Source organism: Dasypus novemcinctus, chromosome 27 (genome assembly GCF_030445035.2).
Source record: "Dasypus novemcinctus isolate mDasNov1 chromosome 27, mDasNov1.1.hap2, whole genome shotgun sequence".
Lineage (NCBI taxonomy): Eukaryota > Metazoa > Chordata > Mammalia > Cingulata > Dasypodidae > Dasypus > Dasypus novemcinctus.
In genome coordinates this window covers 33830109-33845131 of record NC_080699.1, presented here as the reverse complement: position 1 = coordinate 33845131, position 15023 = coordinate 33830109, and the positions used below count along the sequence as shown (strand labels likewise).

Below are 15023 nucleotides of genomic sequence, written 5' to 3'. Positions count from 1 at the left end.
TCCTTTTGAGTTCAATTCTATAAACATTTATTGAGGACTAACTGTATGTAATCTAGAAACCTGGGGAAATACAAAGAAGAAGAAATACTCACTCTTTGACCCTGTTTGTCTGCATTTAGTAGTTTAGGTTTAAGTGATGCCCTAATTGCTTCACTGAAAAGTGATGCATGATTTGGGATTGAAATAACCAGCACCAATGTAAGGGAATCAAGGATTCACAGACTATTGGTGATAATTTCACAGAAAAAGGAGCTGGCAGGGATGGGAGTGGGGGTAGTTCTATATATCAGACTTTGCATATTTGCTGGGTAGAGAAGAAAGGTATTTTTGTTTATGTAGATCCACAAAACTGCTTCGTGCATCTTGCTCTGAAGCCAAATGAATGAAATGGTATTTGGAACAAAGGAGGGAGACGTGTAGGGATTTTCACAGGGCAGAAAATAAAATGCCTGTCAACGGAGGTACTACAAGGGAATATTGTGTGGTTGGTTTCTCTTTTAGATTTTAAAAAATAATTAAAATTTGTTTTGTTAGAGAAGTTGCGTGCTTACAAAACAATCATGCATAATGTGCTGAATTCCCATACATCACCCCTCAACCAAAACCTTACATTGTGGACCTTTGTTACAGCTTATGAAATAACATGATCAGATTATTACCAATAACTATGGTCCATAGTGTACACTTGGTATATTTTGTATTTTTTCCATATCCCCCCTATTATTAACACTATGTATTAGTATTGCACATTGTTATTGTTCATGAGAGAACACTCTCGTATTTGTACTGTTAACCACAGTCCATCTCTCATCACATAATTCACTATGTTATACAATCCCATGCCTTGTAGTATCTATCCAAAGTGTATACTCAGTGAAAAATAATCAATTTTTAATTGTGGTAAAATAGATATAAAATCATTTTAACCCATTTAAGTGGACAATTCTTTGACATTAAGTACATTGACAATACTGTGCAACTTTCACCACTATTTCTGCAGTATTTTCATCATTTCAAAATTCATATTTATTTAACAGTAACTCCCCATTGCTTCCTTCCCTTTACCCCTGCTTTCTGTCTCTATGAATTTGCTTATTCTATGTATTTCATATAAGTAAAATCATAAAATATTTATCTTTTTGTGTCTGGCTTATTTCACTCAAGATGATGTCTTCAAGGTTCATCCATGTTGAAGCATGTACCAGCACTTCACTTCTTTTAATGGTTGAAAAATATTCCATTGTATACCATATTTTGTTTATCATTCATCTATTGATGGATACTTGGGTTCTTCTACCTTTTGGCTATTGTGATTAATGCTGCAATGAACAATGGTATACAAATATCTGAATCTTTGTTTTCAATTCTTTGGGTGTATACTTAGGAGTGGAATTGCTGGGTTATGTGGTAATTTTGTGTTTAACTTTCTGAGGAATAAAAGTTTTCTATAGTGTTTTCTATAGTAGCTACACCATTTTCTACAGTGGCCGCATCATTTTACATTCCGACCAACAATATATGAAGGTTCCTATTTCTTCACATTCTCACAAACACTTGTTATTTTCAGTCTTAAATGATAGCCATCCTAGTGCATGTGAAGTGGTATCTCGTAGTTTTAATTTGCATTTCTTTAATGGCTAATGATGTTGAACATCTTTTTCTACACTAATTGGCCATTTGAATATCATTTTTGAAGATATGTGTACTCAAATCCTTGACTCATTTTAAAATTTGGTTGTTTGTCTCTTCGTTGCTGAGTTGTAAGAGTTCTTTATATGTTTTGCATATTAAGCCCTTATCAGATATATGGTTTCCAAATATTTTCTCTCATTTTTTAGGTTGTCTTTTCACTTTTTGGAAAAAAAATGCACAAAAGTTTTTAGTTTTGATTAAGTCCATTTAATCTATTTTTTCTTTTGTTACTTGTGCTCTTTGTGTAAAATCTAAGAATCCATTGCAATTACTCCATTACTGCCTTTTTTTTTTTTTTTTTGGTATTCAGTTGCTTTTTTGTATGGGACCATTTGGATTCTATTCTTCTTTCCTTTTTCCCATATATTTTTTAGTTAATTTTCTTATTAACGTCTTAAACTATTAACAACCTAGTTTGACTAGTACTAATCTAGTTTTAGTAGTATACAATCTCTCTACTCCTATATATTTCCTTCCCTCCCCCTATATATTTCCTTCCCTCCCCCTTTGTATTGTTATTGTTTCAGATTACATCTTTATACATGGTATACCCATTAACATAGATTTAAAGCATTATTTTACAATTTGCCTGTTAAGTCATCTAGCAAGGAGTGAGAGAGAGGGAAAATAATTACAAATCAGAGGTATGACAATATAGGACTTTATGTTTGGGTATGTAGTCACCCTTACCAGTGTTCTTTATGTCTTCGAGTTACTGTCTAGTGTGCTTTTACTTAAACTTTGAAGTACTGCTTTTAACATTTCTTCTAGGGTAGGTCTTCTGGAAATGAACTCCTTCATCTTTTGCTTATCTGTAAATGCCTTAATTTCTCCTTCATTTCTGAAAGATAAATTTGCTGAATATAGAATTTATGGTTGGCAGTTTTTTCCATTAAGGGCTTTATATATCTCAACCTGCTGTTCTCTGATCTTCATGGTTTCTGATGAGAAATCCACTGTTAATCTTTTTTTTCCTCTCTTTTCTTCCACTGTTAATCTTAACTGGGGATCCCTTGTATATGACAAGTTTCTTCTCTCTTGCTGCTTTCAAAATCCTATCTTTGTGTCTTTGGATTTGACACTTTCATGATAATGTGTCTTGTTGTAGACCTATTAGTCTCTTCTGCTTACAGTTCATGAGCTTCCAGGATATTTATCAGATTGGGGAAGTTTTTGGCTATTGTTTCTTCAAATACTTTTTCTGCCCCTTTATCTCTGTTTTGTTTTTCTGGGACTCCAATGATGTGTATGTTGGTATATTTGATGGTATCTCACAGATGCCCTAGGATCTGTTCATTTTTTTTTCATTATTTTTTAATTTCTGCTCCTCACACTGGATAATTTCAATTTTCTTGTCTTCAAGTTCACTGATCCTTTCTTCTGCCTTTCAAATCTGCTGTTGAAGACTATACGTTCAGGAATCATTTCTATAGTTCATTATTAGAGAAGGTTCTCTGAACATGTAGGGCATCAAATCTGCTGTTGAATCCATCTAATTAGTTTTTTCATTTCAATTACTATACTTGTAGCTCCAGAATTTCTGTTTGGTTCCTTTTTGTAATTTCCTTCTCTTTATTTTGTTCAGACAGTGCTTTCCTAATTTCCTTTAGTTCTTTGTATATGTATTCCTTTAGCACATTAAACATTTTTAAGGCAATGATGTAAAGTCTTTGACTAACAGTTCCAATGTATGAGTTTTCTCAGGGATGGTTTCTGTCAGATTCCTTTTCTTCCTGTGAATGGGCCATACTTACTGTTTCTTTGTGAGTTTTGCAATTTTTTTTTTTTTGTTGTTGAGAACTAAACATCTGAATATTAACTTGTTATAACCCTGGAAATCTATTTCTCCCAACTCTTTGGGATTGCTAGGTTATTTGTTTGCTCTGTTTTTGTTGTTGAGGACTGGAACCATCAATTTGTGACTTTCAAACTATTTTTGCTCACAATTGGGGAATGGAAAGAGAAAAGATCAGAGGGACAGGTACCGTCTCTTTAGGACTCCTCTGCTGCTTTTGCTTGTGGGGGGTCTGGAACAATGGCTGCCCTCAGAACTGGCCCCCACTGATCTGAAGTAGCTGATCAAAAACTGTGATCAGTGATCAAGCCACACATTCCCATATTTTTGGAGGACTAGGTCCTTATAGCCTACCTTGGCACCAGCAAGCTGTATCAAGGACCTGGGCCCCAGTCCCCATTGCTGCCTGCCATGAGGCTGAGGGCTGAAGACTGGTAGCCACTGCAGGGAGGATGAAATTCACTGATATTTACCCACAGTTTACCATCTTCTTCCTCCAGCTCCCCTCCAGCAAGTGTTCCACTAGGCCTCAGAGTTTCAAAGGAGTTGATTCAGATAGTTCCTGCTAGTTCAATAGTTGTTTTGGTAGAGGAACTGATTTCTGGAACTTCTGACTCCACCACCTTCCCATAATCTTCCATCCTTATTTAGATTTTATGAGGAAACTGGGATTTTCTGCAATACTAATTCAATTTGCTACTCTGGTCACTTCTCTCAGTATTTAACTTATTACCTTTAATTCCCTGGTTGCCCAAAATACAAAGGTTTCCACCCAACATACTGACACTTAAGCATTGGGAATATTAAAAGCCCAGGGATGAGTGGGGATATGCTCAGGAACTGGCTCTGTTCAAATTATGTTGTCAAATGATTCATGATGATTTTCTCAGACATTAGTGATAAAATCAGGGAAAATAGGTTATATCTTCTCACTTTGACATATGTGGTATGATATTTGTGATAGGTGCATCTCTCTCTGTCATCATGCTTGAGGTAAATAGATACATTTTCTCTAACTTAGAAAAATACAAAAAGCTTTAGTTCCTCTCCCCCCTCCCTGGTTGCAGTGTTAGGATGTTTACTAGTTTTTCATGCTACCTAACAAATTACCACTAACTTAGTGGCTTAAAACAGTACACATTTAGTATCTCACTGTTTCTTTTGGTTTGAAGACCAGCTATGGCTTGGCTGGGATGTCTGCTTGGTCTTACAAGGCTAAAATCAAGGTGTTAACTGGGCTGCATTTTCATCTGGAGGCTTGACTAGGGAAGGGCCTGCTTCCAAGCTCCCTCAGGTTGTTGGCTGAATTCACTTCCTTGCAGTTGTGTAAGTTGTAACAGAGTCTCTCCTTCTTGAAGTGTTTAACCACAAGACCCTCTTTTACAGGACTCACCTTATTAGGTCGGGTCTGCTCAGGGTAATGCACATTTTGATGAACTTCCAGTCGACTGATTAGGGATTTTAATCACATCTGCAAAATCCCTTCACTTTTGCCATATAACATAATCTAATCACCAGAGTGACATCTTAACCCCTTTGCCACTTTCTGTTGGTTAAAAACAAGTGACAGATTCTGCCTGCCCTGGAGGGCAGAGTATTTATTATACAAGGGCACGGCTTATTGGGGGCCACCTGAGGGTGTGCCTGTCACAGTGTTCTAGAGTATAAATAATTTGCCTGAGCAGTTTAATTGATTGCAAAACACTTAAGCTTTTTTCCTGCATTCATATTTGGTAGTTGTGGAGATGAGCTTTAGTTTATAGAATAAATGAAGGCTGGTTAGGGGCAGCTTTAGAAGTAAAAGGCCCTCCTTACCTCCACGCCACTTCCACAAACCACTGAACCAGTTTGTAGCTGGCGAAGTACCAGTGTTCTTTGGGGAAGTGTGAATAAGACTGCTTCTTCCAGCTCTGCATTTTTCCTCTTGGGAAGGGAAAGGTCATAGATAATTTTCTTTTCTCTTCTTGGCATCTGTGATTTTGGCACCGTAACCTGAAAAATAATTAACAGCTGATGTGAATAGCGAAAAGAAAAACTAAGAAAGCACTTTATGACTAATCATGTCTCTAGACAAATTATTTTAAATTTTTTTCTTTAATTGTTTGTTTTTCCCGTTTTGAAGGGGAAAGGGGCTGGTCAGGAGGCAGAGTAAAAATGGAGGTAGAGAGTTCTTTATTTATGCCCTTGGCTGGAATAGGAAAAGAAGAGAAACAGAAATAGGCCACCAGTTATGCTAACCATTAGATGTGAAGACACAAGGCTCTAGACAGTTTGTGTGGCTTTCTTGTCAGCCTAACCCAGGGCAGGGGATTATGTTCTGCCATTTACTTGATGGAGTGCCTGGCTCAAGTAAGCACTGTAAGTTGCTGCATAATGAAGGGAGGAAATGAATCTTGCTAGGAAGCAGAAGAAAGAATGAGGAAGCAAAGATCTCAATGCCACGAAAATGACAATTTATAGAAACCTGGGCCTGGATTGAGGTTACAAGACAGCAAATGGTTAGTCCAGAAGAAGGAACCAGAGCAGCTGTTGCTCAGAAAACTGATCAGGGTCAGCAGAAAACCCGCTGGATGGTAAACTTGCAACTCTTTGTGATCAGTGACTCAATTTTACCACTTGGACTCAACCTAATGGATTTGACAGATCAACACAGGTTTCTCAGTACTGCACCTGAACTTGATTGGCACATGGTGAGTTCCCAATCACTGACCTGTCAGCCAGTCCTGAACTGACAATCCAAGGAGTCATCACTTTTTATGAAATATGTTGGCTTTTGCCTTAGAAACCCACCCTTGCCTCTGGTCTGAGAAACAGTCCTCCCTGGGATCCTTTCCTTTGTCTATACTTACAGAGAAGTAAGTCTGCCATGTTGTATAGTAATTGTCTATGAGGTAGTTCAACAGTTAATGACCTCTCTGTGGCCAGGTTTTTCTCTGCCTTGTTTGGCAGTTAACTTCACAAAACCCTCATTGTTGTGTCAGAGTTTGATTTTTTCTTTTTTCAAATGGGAGAATAAAAAGGCTAGAAACAAAAAGAACTTGAGGCTTAACACAGAAGGTAGTTCTCCAAGGGCTCTGTGGAAAGATTCTTGGGAATAAGGTTTGGATTCTGATGCCTAGTTTCTCTTCAGCTCTTTCAGCCCTCAAGGGAGCCCATCTTCTGGCTGTAATAGGTGGTATTACCACATTTTGCTCAAATGTTTCACCCCTTTTCTGTCAATTTATTGCTGGGCAGCAAAATTTTTCAGAAGTGCTTGTGAAGCTAGTTTTCTTTGCCAACTATGTTGTGTGGATTCGGCTAAGTGTAAATACAAATTATTAGCAGTCACTAAGAAGAGACTGTAGAATAAGAGAAGGCTGAGACCTGGTCCTCTCCTAGGTTTTCTGGCGTTTGACTGCATCATAATAAGTAGGTAATATTGGTGGCAGAAGGACAGAGCTCCAATAAGATGTGTCAGTGCAAGAAGTCTGGAAAGACCTTGGCAAGACTGTAGTCAGCACAGATTGGAGTGTCTGCCTGCTCAGAAGTGTGAGCCATATGGAGCACATCACACCTGGGCGACACAATCTGTACTAGCTGCCCACTGTTTCCAAAACAGTGATTTTTTTTGCTTTAGGTGAATTATACATTTAATATGCTGATGTCTGCCTATTGGTAATATAAAAACAATAGCAAACATTTGGTCCTGGGGCTTAATTGACTTCTTAGGGATGGAAGTAGCAAGCTTAGTTGGTTTTGCTTTTAGGAGGAGCAGACATGCACCCTTTTACTGAGCCCTTGGGGTTTTTTGGAGATTTCTCCCAGGAATCTGATCTATCCTTTATGGCTTGAGCCCTTACTCCGCTCTATCCTTTATGGCTTGAGCCCTTACTCCTCTCGTACTTTCAGACCTCTCATACTTCTGCTTAGCAGTTACTGATTAGAGGGAACTTAGCACAGTGTCGAGCACTCAAGATTTAGGGGATGATATTTTTATAATTATAATTTCTTAAAGGTTGGGAATAACAATATGATGATGCTCCATTTCCAGTCCTTGTCCTTTTCCCTTTTGAATTTACATTGATCCATTGGGTGTAAATTCTAAATTGGTTCATATTTGTTGGCATTTTGCCAAGAGTGTTTATTTTTAAATGCTCACTTCTCAATTTTGTTCAATTTTCACACTCTCATTTCTTCAACTTTGTTCGTGTTGTTTAGTTGTACTAGGCAAAGTTTTACCATTTTGAAGGTATTCTCCTTGAGTTTCTGAGTTTGATGTTGGCAGCCGTGGTAGGGTGAGTGGGTGAGAGGTAGGAAGGTGGTAGGGGGGTGGTTCCCAAGGAATATGCTGTAAATTTCTGAAATAGGGTCTTGGATAGCTCTTCATTCTCCCCAGTGGCGTCCGAAAACCTTAACATGTTATAAATAACTCTGAGAAAACAATTAACTGGGAAAATTCTAAATCCTTCTTCACAGAGAGATTAATTTATATACTCCCACGCCTTCTTTGTGTCACTTTTTCCATTCACCTATTTTAACTGTTGATAGTAGAACTCAGAGCCACTGGAAATATTAATCCTTGTTAATATCATGGGGAGGAGAAGTTTCAGATAATAAATGATGACAGGAGGATACCACCAAGTAAAGGGAAGTTTCAGACTACAAATGATTCTCTCTAACCTGTGCTCACATTTGACTAGATAATTACAAGTTAGTGTGGGGCACTGTGTGAATCTAAAAGATTATGATTATGTTACTAGTGACAGTCAGCTAGCCTAACAATAATTTCAATTTTATGTTGTTTATTAAACTCTCTTGAATTTTAATGTGTGTATTTTTGCTTAACATTTAAGATTATAACTCAACTTTATTTTTCTTGTAAATGCTTCAGTTAAAAGTAAGAATGGTTTGGCACAAATTAAAGATGGAAGTGCTGCTGCTCTCGTTAATTTTATCACCTGGTGTGAAATTTGGCCAATCTTCATAGCTTTGGATTCCGTTTATCACAGAGTCTGGGAATAGCCACAAATGTGAATATGGCACATGACATGATTGGGCTTTAATTTCATTTTGCCTAATTGGTTAATTCCTTGGAGCCCTGTTGTTATATCAGCAGACTCTAAAATCTGGATGGTGGTCCTGGATCCCATGAAGCCTGGTGGACCTTTTGAAGTGGTGGCAGAGCAGACCATTGGGAGGATAAACCACACACTGAGTATTCAGAATGTCTTATTTGGAGATGTCTGGGTTTGCAGTGGACAGAGTAACATGCAGATGACTGTTTTACAGGTAATTTTCAGAGTCACAGCAATAAGAAATAATGATGATGAAGAGAAAGGAGGAGGGAGGGTAAAGAGGAGAAAGAGGCAAGTTACTACTTATTGAGTTCTCATCACGTGCCAAGATCTGTTCTGAATGCTCTGTATATATTAATTAATTTGATTTGACAGTCTCACAAGGTAAGTACTGTCCTTCTCACAGATGAGGAAATTGTGGTGCCCTGAAATGAAATTACCTGCTTAAGGCCACACAGTAAATAGTAGAGCCAGGATGTGAACTGGCCAAGTGATCCCAGAGCCTGTGTTCTTAACCATGGCAGTGTATGGCCAGTGTGCCAAGCACTGCTTCCTCACCTTACTGGCCTAAGGCCTGAGAGTATCTGATGGCAATGGGAATTTCATCTCAGATGGAAGACAATGTCGATTACTCTTCTTGATTGGTCTTGGCAGATTAACTTCTAGAGAGAGCCTAAGGAAATCAAAACAATTTTGTTTTAATGCTCAACAACTAGTAGATGACTTTTTTAGCGTGGAGATTCCAAAAAATTGAGACTATGTTGGCTTTGTCTTTTAACTAGTTGTATGGCTTGGAACAAATCACTTGGTATTTCTAAGACTTTGTTTCTATAACTGTGCTGCAACGGTAATTATATCTGACCTAACTAATTACAGGGCCATTGTGAAGATTAAATTATTTTGTTTGTCTCTGAAAGTCCCTTACAAATCAAAAAGTGCTATCTAAATATATCATTATTTTTTTTCAACTTTTTATTATTAAAAATTTCAAACACACAAAAAAGTTAAGAAACTTACACAATAAATTCCTCTATACCAGTCACCTAGATCGACCATTGTTAATATTTTGCTATATTTGGTTTATCTTTTTTTCCGATTTTAAACTAACCTGCAGACATCTTGATATTTCAGTTAGGCATCCTGTATCAAATTGATCTATATCTAGCTATATATTTATTATTTTATTTTTTTTCTTTATACATTGTCTTTGTTTGCCAGGGCTGCTGTAATAAAATACAAGAGACTATGTAGCTTAAACAGTGGGAATTTGTAGCCTCACAGTCCTGGAGGCTAGAAGTCTGGCATCAAGGTGTGGGCCGTGTTTTCTCTGAAGTCTGTAGGCCCCTGACTTGCCTGCAGTCTGTGATAGAAATCTCTGCTGCTGTCAATGTGGCCACTTCTCTCTCTTTCTCTGCATCATCCGCCTGTCACACAGTCCAAATTTCTTTTCCTTTTAAGGACACTAGTTATATTGTTTTAGGGCCCACCAGATCCAGTTTGGTCCTTTTGTTTTTGCCTTTCTCCCTCCCTCTCTCCTCCCTCCCTCCTCCCCTCCCTGCCTTTCCATTCATTTTGGCTTCATCTTAACTAATAACATCGTCAAAGATCCTGCTTACAAATAAGTTCACATTCTCAAGACCAGGGGTTAGGACTCAAACAGTTCAACCCATAACACACAAAAAGAAGAAATAATGGGCCAGTGGTGACTTTCTTGGCACAACTTTCTCATAGTCTTAAGATTTCTTTTGCTGGGGTCCATTTTTTTTTTTTCTTTGGGGGTTACTTGTTCTTAAATTTCAAGGCCTAGAGTTTTTTTCTCCTTTGTTATAACTAGACAGGGAGTTCATTAGAGCCTGTACGTGCTAGAGTGACTGGCAGGAAGAGCACCAAGCAGGCTCCAAAACAGGGATGGGGCATTTATAGTATGTGGAGAATCAAGGGGGCAGAACAGGGGAGTGTTGACTTGCTGGTACCTTGAGGTGTGCCTATTCCCATTGCTGCTAGTGAATCCCACCCCCCAGACTGTGAGAGAAGGCTTTTAGGTAAATCTAGATTAAAAAAATAAATAAAAAAAACTTAAGTTATCAAGGGAAGCAAGCCTCTTCACAGTTTGATTTGTATTCTCGCAAGGAAACAACAGCAGAACGAAAGCCTCAGTGCTATCTGTCTTTAGTGCTCAAATTTCTTTCTGGGATCAACTCTTCTTTTAATTAAGAAAAAACTCCAATAGTGTGGAATAAGAGGAGAGACCATTTCTGGATAGGATGTGGCAGGCCTTAGTACGTTGGGTCTCAGAATTGTCATTATTTCATTTGTTTAGTGTAAGCAATCTGATTTAAAAATAAAAGTAAGGATATTCACAGTTGGAAACACAAATGTAATGCAAAAATAAAAAAATATTTTTCGGGAAAAAATAAAAGGAGGGGAGACCATTGTTGCCTCATTTAAATTAGGATCAGGGGTTGACAGCATAATAGCAAATCCATACACATATTGAAAATATAAAAACTGAAAGTGCTGTTGAAAGGTTAAATATTTTTTACTCAGTATCAGATATCCAGAGAAATTAATATGAGTTAAATTCTATGCACATTTGAAATTGGGATTGATTTTCTTTGTTATCTCTGATTTCTGGTTTTTCATATAATGAGCATATAATAACTGCATAATTTTCTAAAGAAAGGTATAAAAACAAGAAACTGATATTGGCTTAACCAAATCTGTTAAATGTCTGTCATAGGCTCAGCTCACAATAAAGGTATACATTATATAAATAAGAATCTTAGGAATAAATTCTCTAATTTGAGTTATTGATTGACTCTAATATGTTCTATATACTTTGATTTGTTTCCTTTAATAGATTGAGAACTTGGAAAGATTATTGTTTTTCCTAGCTCTTTCTCTAAAACTCAGTTTCTTCTCAAGGGGATTTCAATTTTCTTGCCTTTCTTTCATTATCTTCTTTTGTACCTTTCAAATTTAAAAATCTCTACAACTAGGCCATGACCACAACTATTTCTTTTGAAAATTTATAAAATGGAATTCTTTTGCATACTTTGTGATTTTTCTGTTTTGCTTTGCTAGCTTCTACCCCTCATATTTTCTTTCATTTTTCTTTTTCTTTTAACCTATTACTAACTCATGCTGTTAAAAACATCCTATTCTGGACATATCTATTTCATTTCATCATTAGATTTCTAGTTTAGAATCCAAATTCTTGCATTTATGTCTTCTTAACCAATATTTTATTTATTCTTGCTTCCTGCCTTACTTAAACATGGAAGTATTTTGGATTTAAATGTTATTACGCTGAACCCTAATTGAGCTCTCTTTGAGCATAAATAAATGGAAGCAAAACTGAAATTGTACCTCTTGATAGAAAGCATGTTTTGCATAGAAGTGGAATTGCTGTTAACTCATTAAGGAAAACAGTACTTTCCCAATGCTTTAATTGCAACTTCCTGTTTGCACAGACTGGCAGGGACCAGATCTGTTTGTATCTATGTAGTCACGTTCTCAATTAGCAGTCTGTGCCAAGGATTCTTATCCCATTTTATTTCAAGTTAAATCATATTTTGATTGTTAAAAAGTAAATACATTCTTTCTGCCTAGAATTTACTTTTAAGCATCTTCTGTATTAAGCTAAGGCAGCAAGCTCTGAGATATAGTGAAACAGAAAAGAGTGTTCATTTTTAATTTTTGTTTTATATCACGCACTTACTTTGCAAGACAACATTTTTGGTGCTGACGGTACTGAAAGCCAAGTTTTCTAGTCTCTTAGTCTGTAGAACTTTATTATTTGAACAAAAGGGTGCTCCACATGATTATCCCTTTATTTCTTTTTTTCCTTTTCCTGTGCAGCAACCCTCTCCCCCACCCCTTACCCCCACACAGGGTCTATCTCTTTCTCCTCCCCTCCCTCCCTCCATATGACTTTTCTGAGGAGGTGAGGTTCCTACTATAACCTAGCACTCTTCACATTCAAAGGAAAGAAATGGCAGATTGTATGCCCATCTTGTTGTTAGGGTAAAGTGGAATTTTTAAATTGAGTGTTATTTATAACACTGAGTGAGAGGTTTATAAATGGAGAAAAGTCTAAATGTTCATCTGTTGCCTTCTAAGTCAGGGTAGGTCTTAAGACTTGGATATTTCCAGTTAGGTTCAGAAAATGATGACCAATGTTAGGCAGGTAACCCTTTTTTTAAGATTTTGGCAATCCCCGCATTCCTACCTTACCAATGGAAAAACCAAAAATCCAGAGGAGAAGGGCTGGTACCACATTACAATATAAGACTCACAGGAGTTTATGATAGCCGGTTTATTTTTAGTTACTATCTCGACTCGACTTTAGAGCTGCCATGTTATACTCTAGTAGAAGGTAAAATAACTAACAGAACCCAAATTCTTTTAAGTGATAAAAGTTTCCCCACGTCTTTGAATACACACACATACACTTAAACTCACAGACGCCTGCTCCCCCATGCAGACCCCAAGCCAAAATCCTCTGAGGAAATAGATTCTTGACGTTTCTTCATTAATTCAAGAATGTGGTATAAAGGTTACAAAATGAACACAGGCGAGCAGCTGCTTTGATGGTGAACGGGGTCCCATCCCTGGAGAGGTGGTGGTGCTCGCTCTCAGCCGCAGCAGCGTTAATGACTTCAAATACCTCGGTCTTCATTTACATCCTCATTTAAATACTTGGTAGAAAAATAATTACACTGAGGTGTTTGATGAGATGAAATCTGATCTCAGCAGATGGACTAAGGTTCCCCTTTCATCAGCTGGAAAACCAAGTGTCATTTAAATGAAAATCTTCCTGAAATCTCTTTATTCCTAAATTTGCTGCCAATATCCCTGAGGAAATGCTCCCATCAAAAGGACCTAGTGATCTGGGAAAGGGATAGTGATTTCAGAAGTAATTGTCATCAGTTTAGCAAGAATTCTCCCTCTCGCCCATTTTTGTTAGCATGTTCCCTGGCTTTCTGGGCTGGCCTGGAATATTACACACATGTGAGTTTGGCAGTGGACGTTTTCCCAGCCAGTGCTTTGGCCTCAGTTCCACGTACTGGTAGCAATACAGGAGAACACGAGCCACTCAGACTTTCTCCACTTTGTTAACAATGGGTCCAAAAGACAAGCAGCAGCCCTCGCAGCCTGCCTCTCCAAGCTGGCATCTCATGGCCAGGAGGCACTTGAGTTCCGAGTCACTGCGGAAGCTAGTGTGGGTGGAGAGAATGAAATCAGTTTCATCCACTGTTTCCATGGAAGCAACTTACCATCCTCAGTGCAGAACTGAATTTCAAGGGAGGTGACTTTTTACAGGTACTTGCCGCTAAAAAAATTTTCCCTCCCAGCATATATTGTGAGTGCATTAGCCTGGCCTTAATGTTTATTTTACTTGTGCCTGGCAGTATACTGACCAAACAGGCCTGATTGCCTCTGGGGTTTTCCTGAGTTCATATACTATCTCTGTCCTACTAGAGGGAAGACTGATAACCTCAGATGGGCTAGAGCATTTCTGACAACCAGGAAACATTTCAGACTGTGGCTCCCATTGTGACCAAAAGAGCCATTTCATTTGCATCTGGCCTTGGTCATCTTGGCCGCAGCAGGCTCAGTGGCAAGTCAAAAGGTGATTCAAGGAGCAGCATATTTTAATGAAATGCTCTGTGGGGCCCTCCTGGCTGTCCCATCATTTCTCTTCCACTGTGGGCTGGAGGGCCAGCTGTATTCTCTGTGGTGGGTGGGAGGGAAAGCGAGCCAGCTGCACGCTCTGTGGCTAGCAGCCAATGGAAAGTATCCTGGCCTCCTATGCATATCACTGTGCCAGCCCTGTCTCAGCTGGAGCTTTTGTTCCCCGAGGCAAGTGATAACTGGCCTCCCTGATGCTCCTGTTAGCCCTTTGTTTTAGGAGAAGTTGGACTAGTCCAAGATGGGTTGAGAAGAGGACTCACCAAAAAACAAAAAAATAAAAATTAAAAAAAAAAGCAAAATAATATACTCAGCATGGGTTCTTTCTAAAATAAAAGAAACATGTAATTGAAAAATCAGGACTAAGGGGAATAGCAATTGTGTGTAAGCTTTTAGGAGAATGAGACTTCATAGATGTAATAGAGAAACTATTCAGTATGCATGCACATTCTTATCCAGGAAAACCCTGAGCCATTCCTGCCATACCCTTTACAACTGATGAAGTTTCATAAATTGATTTGGGAAAGTATGATGTTTCTTTGGACGGACCCTTTTCTTTGTCTCATTTCTTTGGGACTATTCCAAGCAGCCTTACCAAAGACTACCTTTTTTTTTTTTTTTTAAATATTTATTTATCCCCAACCCCCGCCCCCCCCCCCCAGTTGTCTGCTCCGTGCCCATCCGCTGTGTGTTCTTCTGCGGGAATCTGTGTCTCTTTTTGTTGAGTCATCTTGCTGTGTCAGCTCTCCATGTGTGTGGCACCACCCTGGGCAGGCTGCACTTTTTTT

General features: G+C 38.2%; 1 protein-coding gene across 3 annotated transcripts in view; it reads left to right on the top strand.

The window, feature by feature from the left end:
- SIAE (sialic acid acetylesterase) overlaps positions 1-15023 on the top strand; it is a 57191-nt gene that overhangs the window by 7852 nt on the left and 34316 nt on the right. For 2 of the 3 annotated variants that reach the window (XM_004469277.4, XM_071212390.1), the window contains exon 3: positions 8580-8755. In XM_004469277.4, the coding sequence (XP_004469334.1) occupies positions 8580-8755 (176 nt within the window). The remainder of the gene's footprint in view (positions 1-8579; positions 8756-15023) is intronic. The other variant, XM_023591960.2, reaches the window with a different exon arrangement.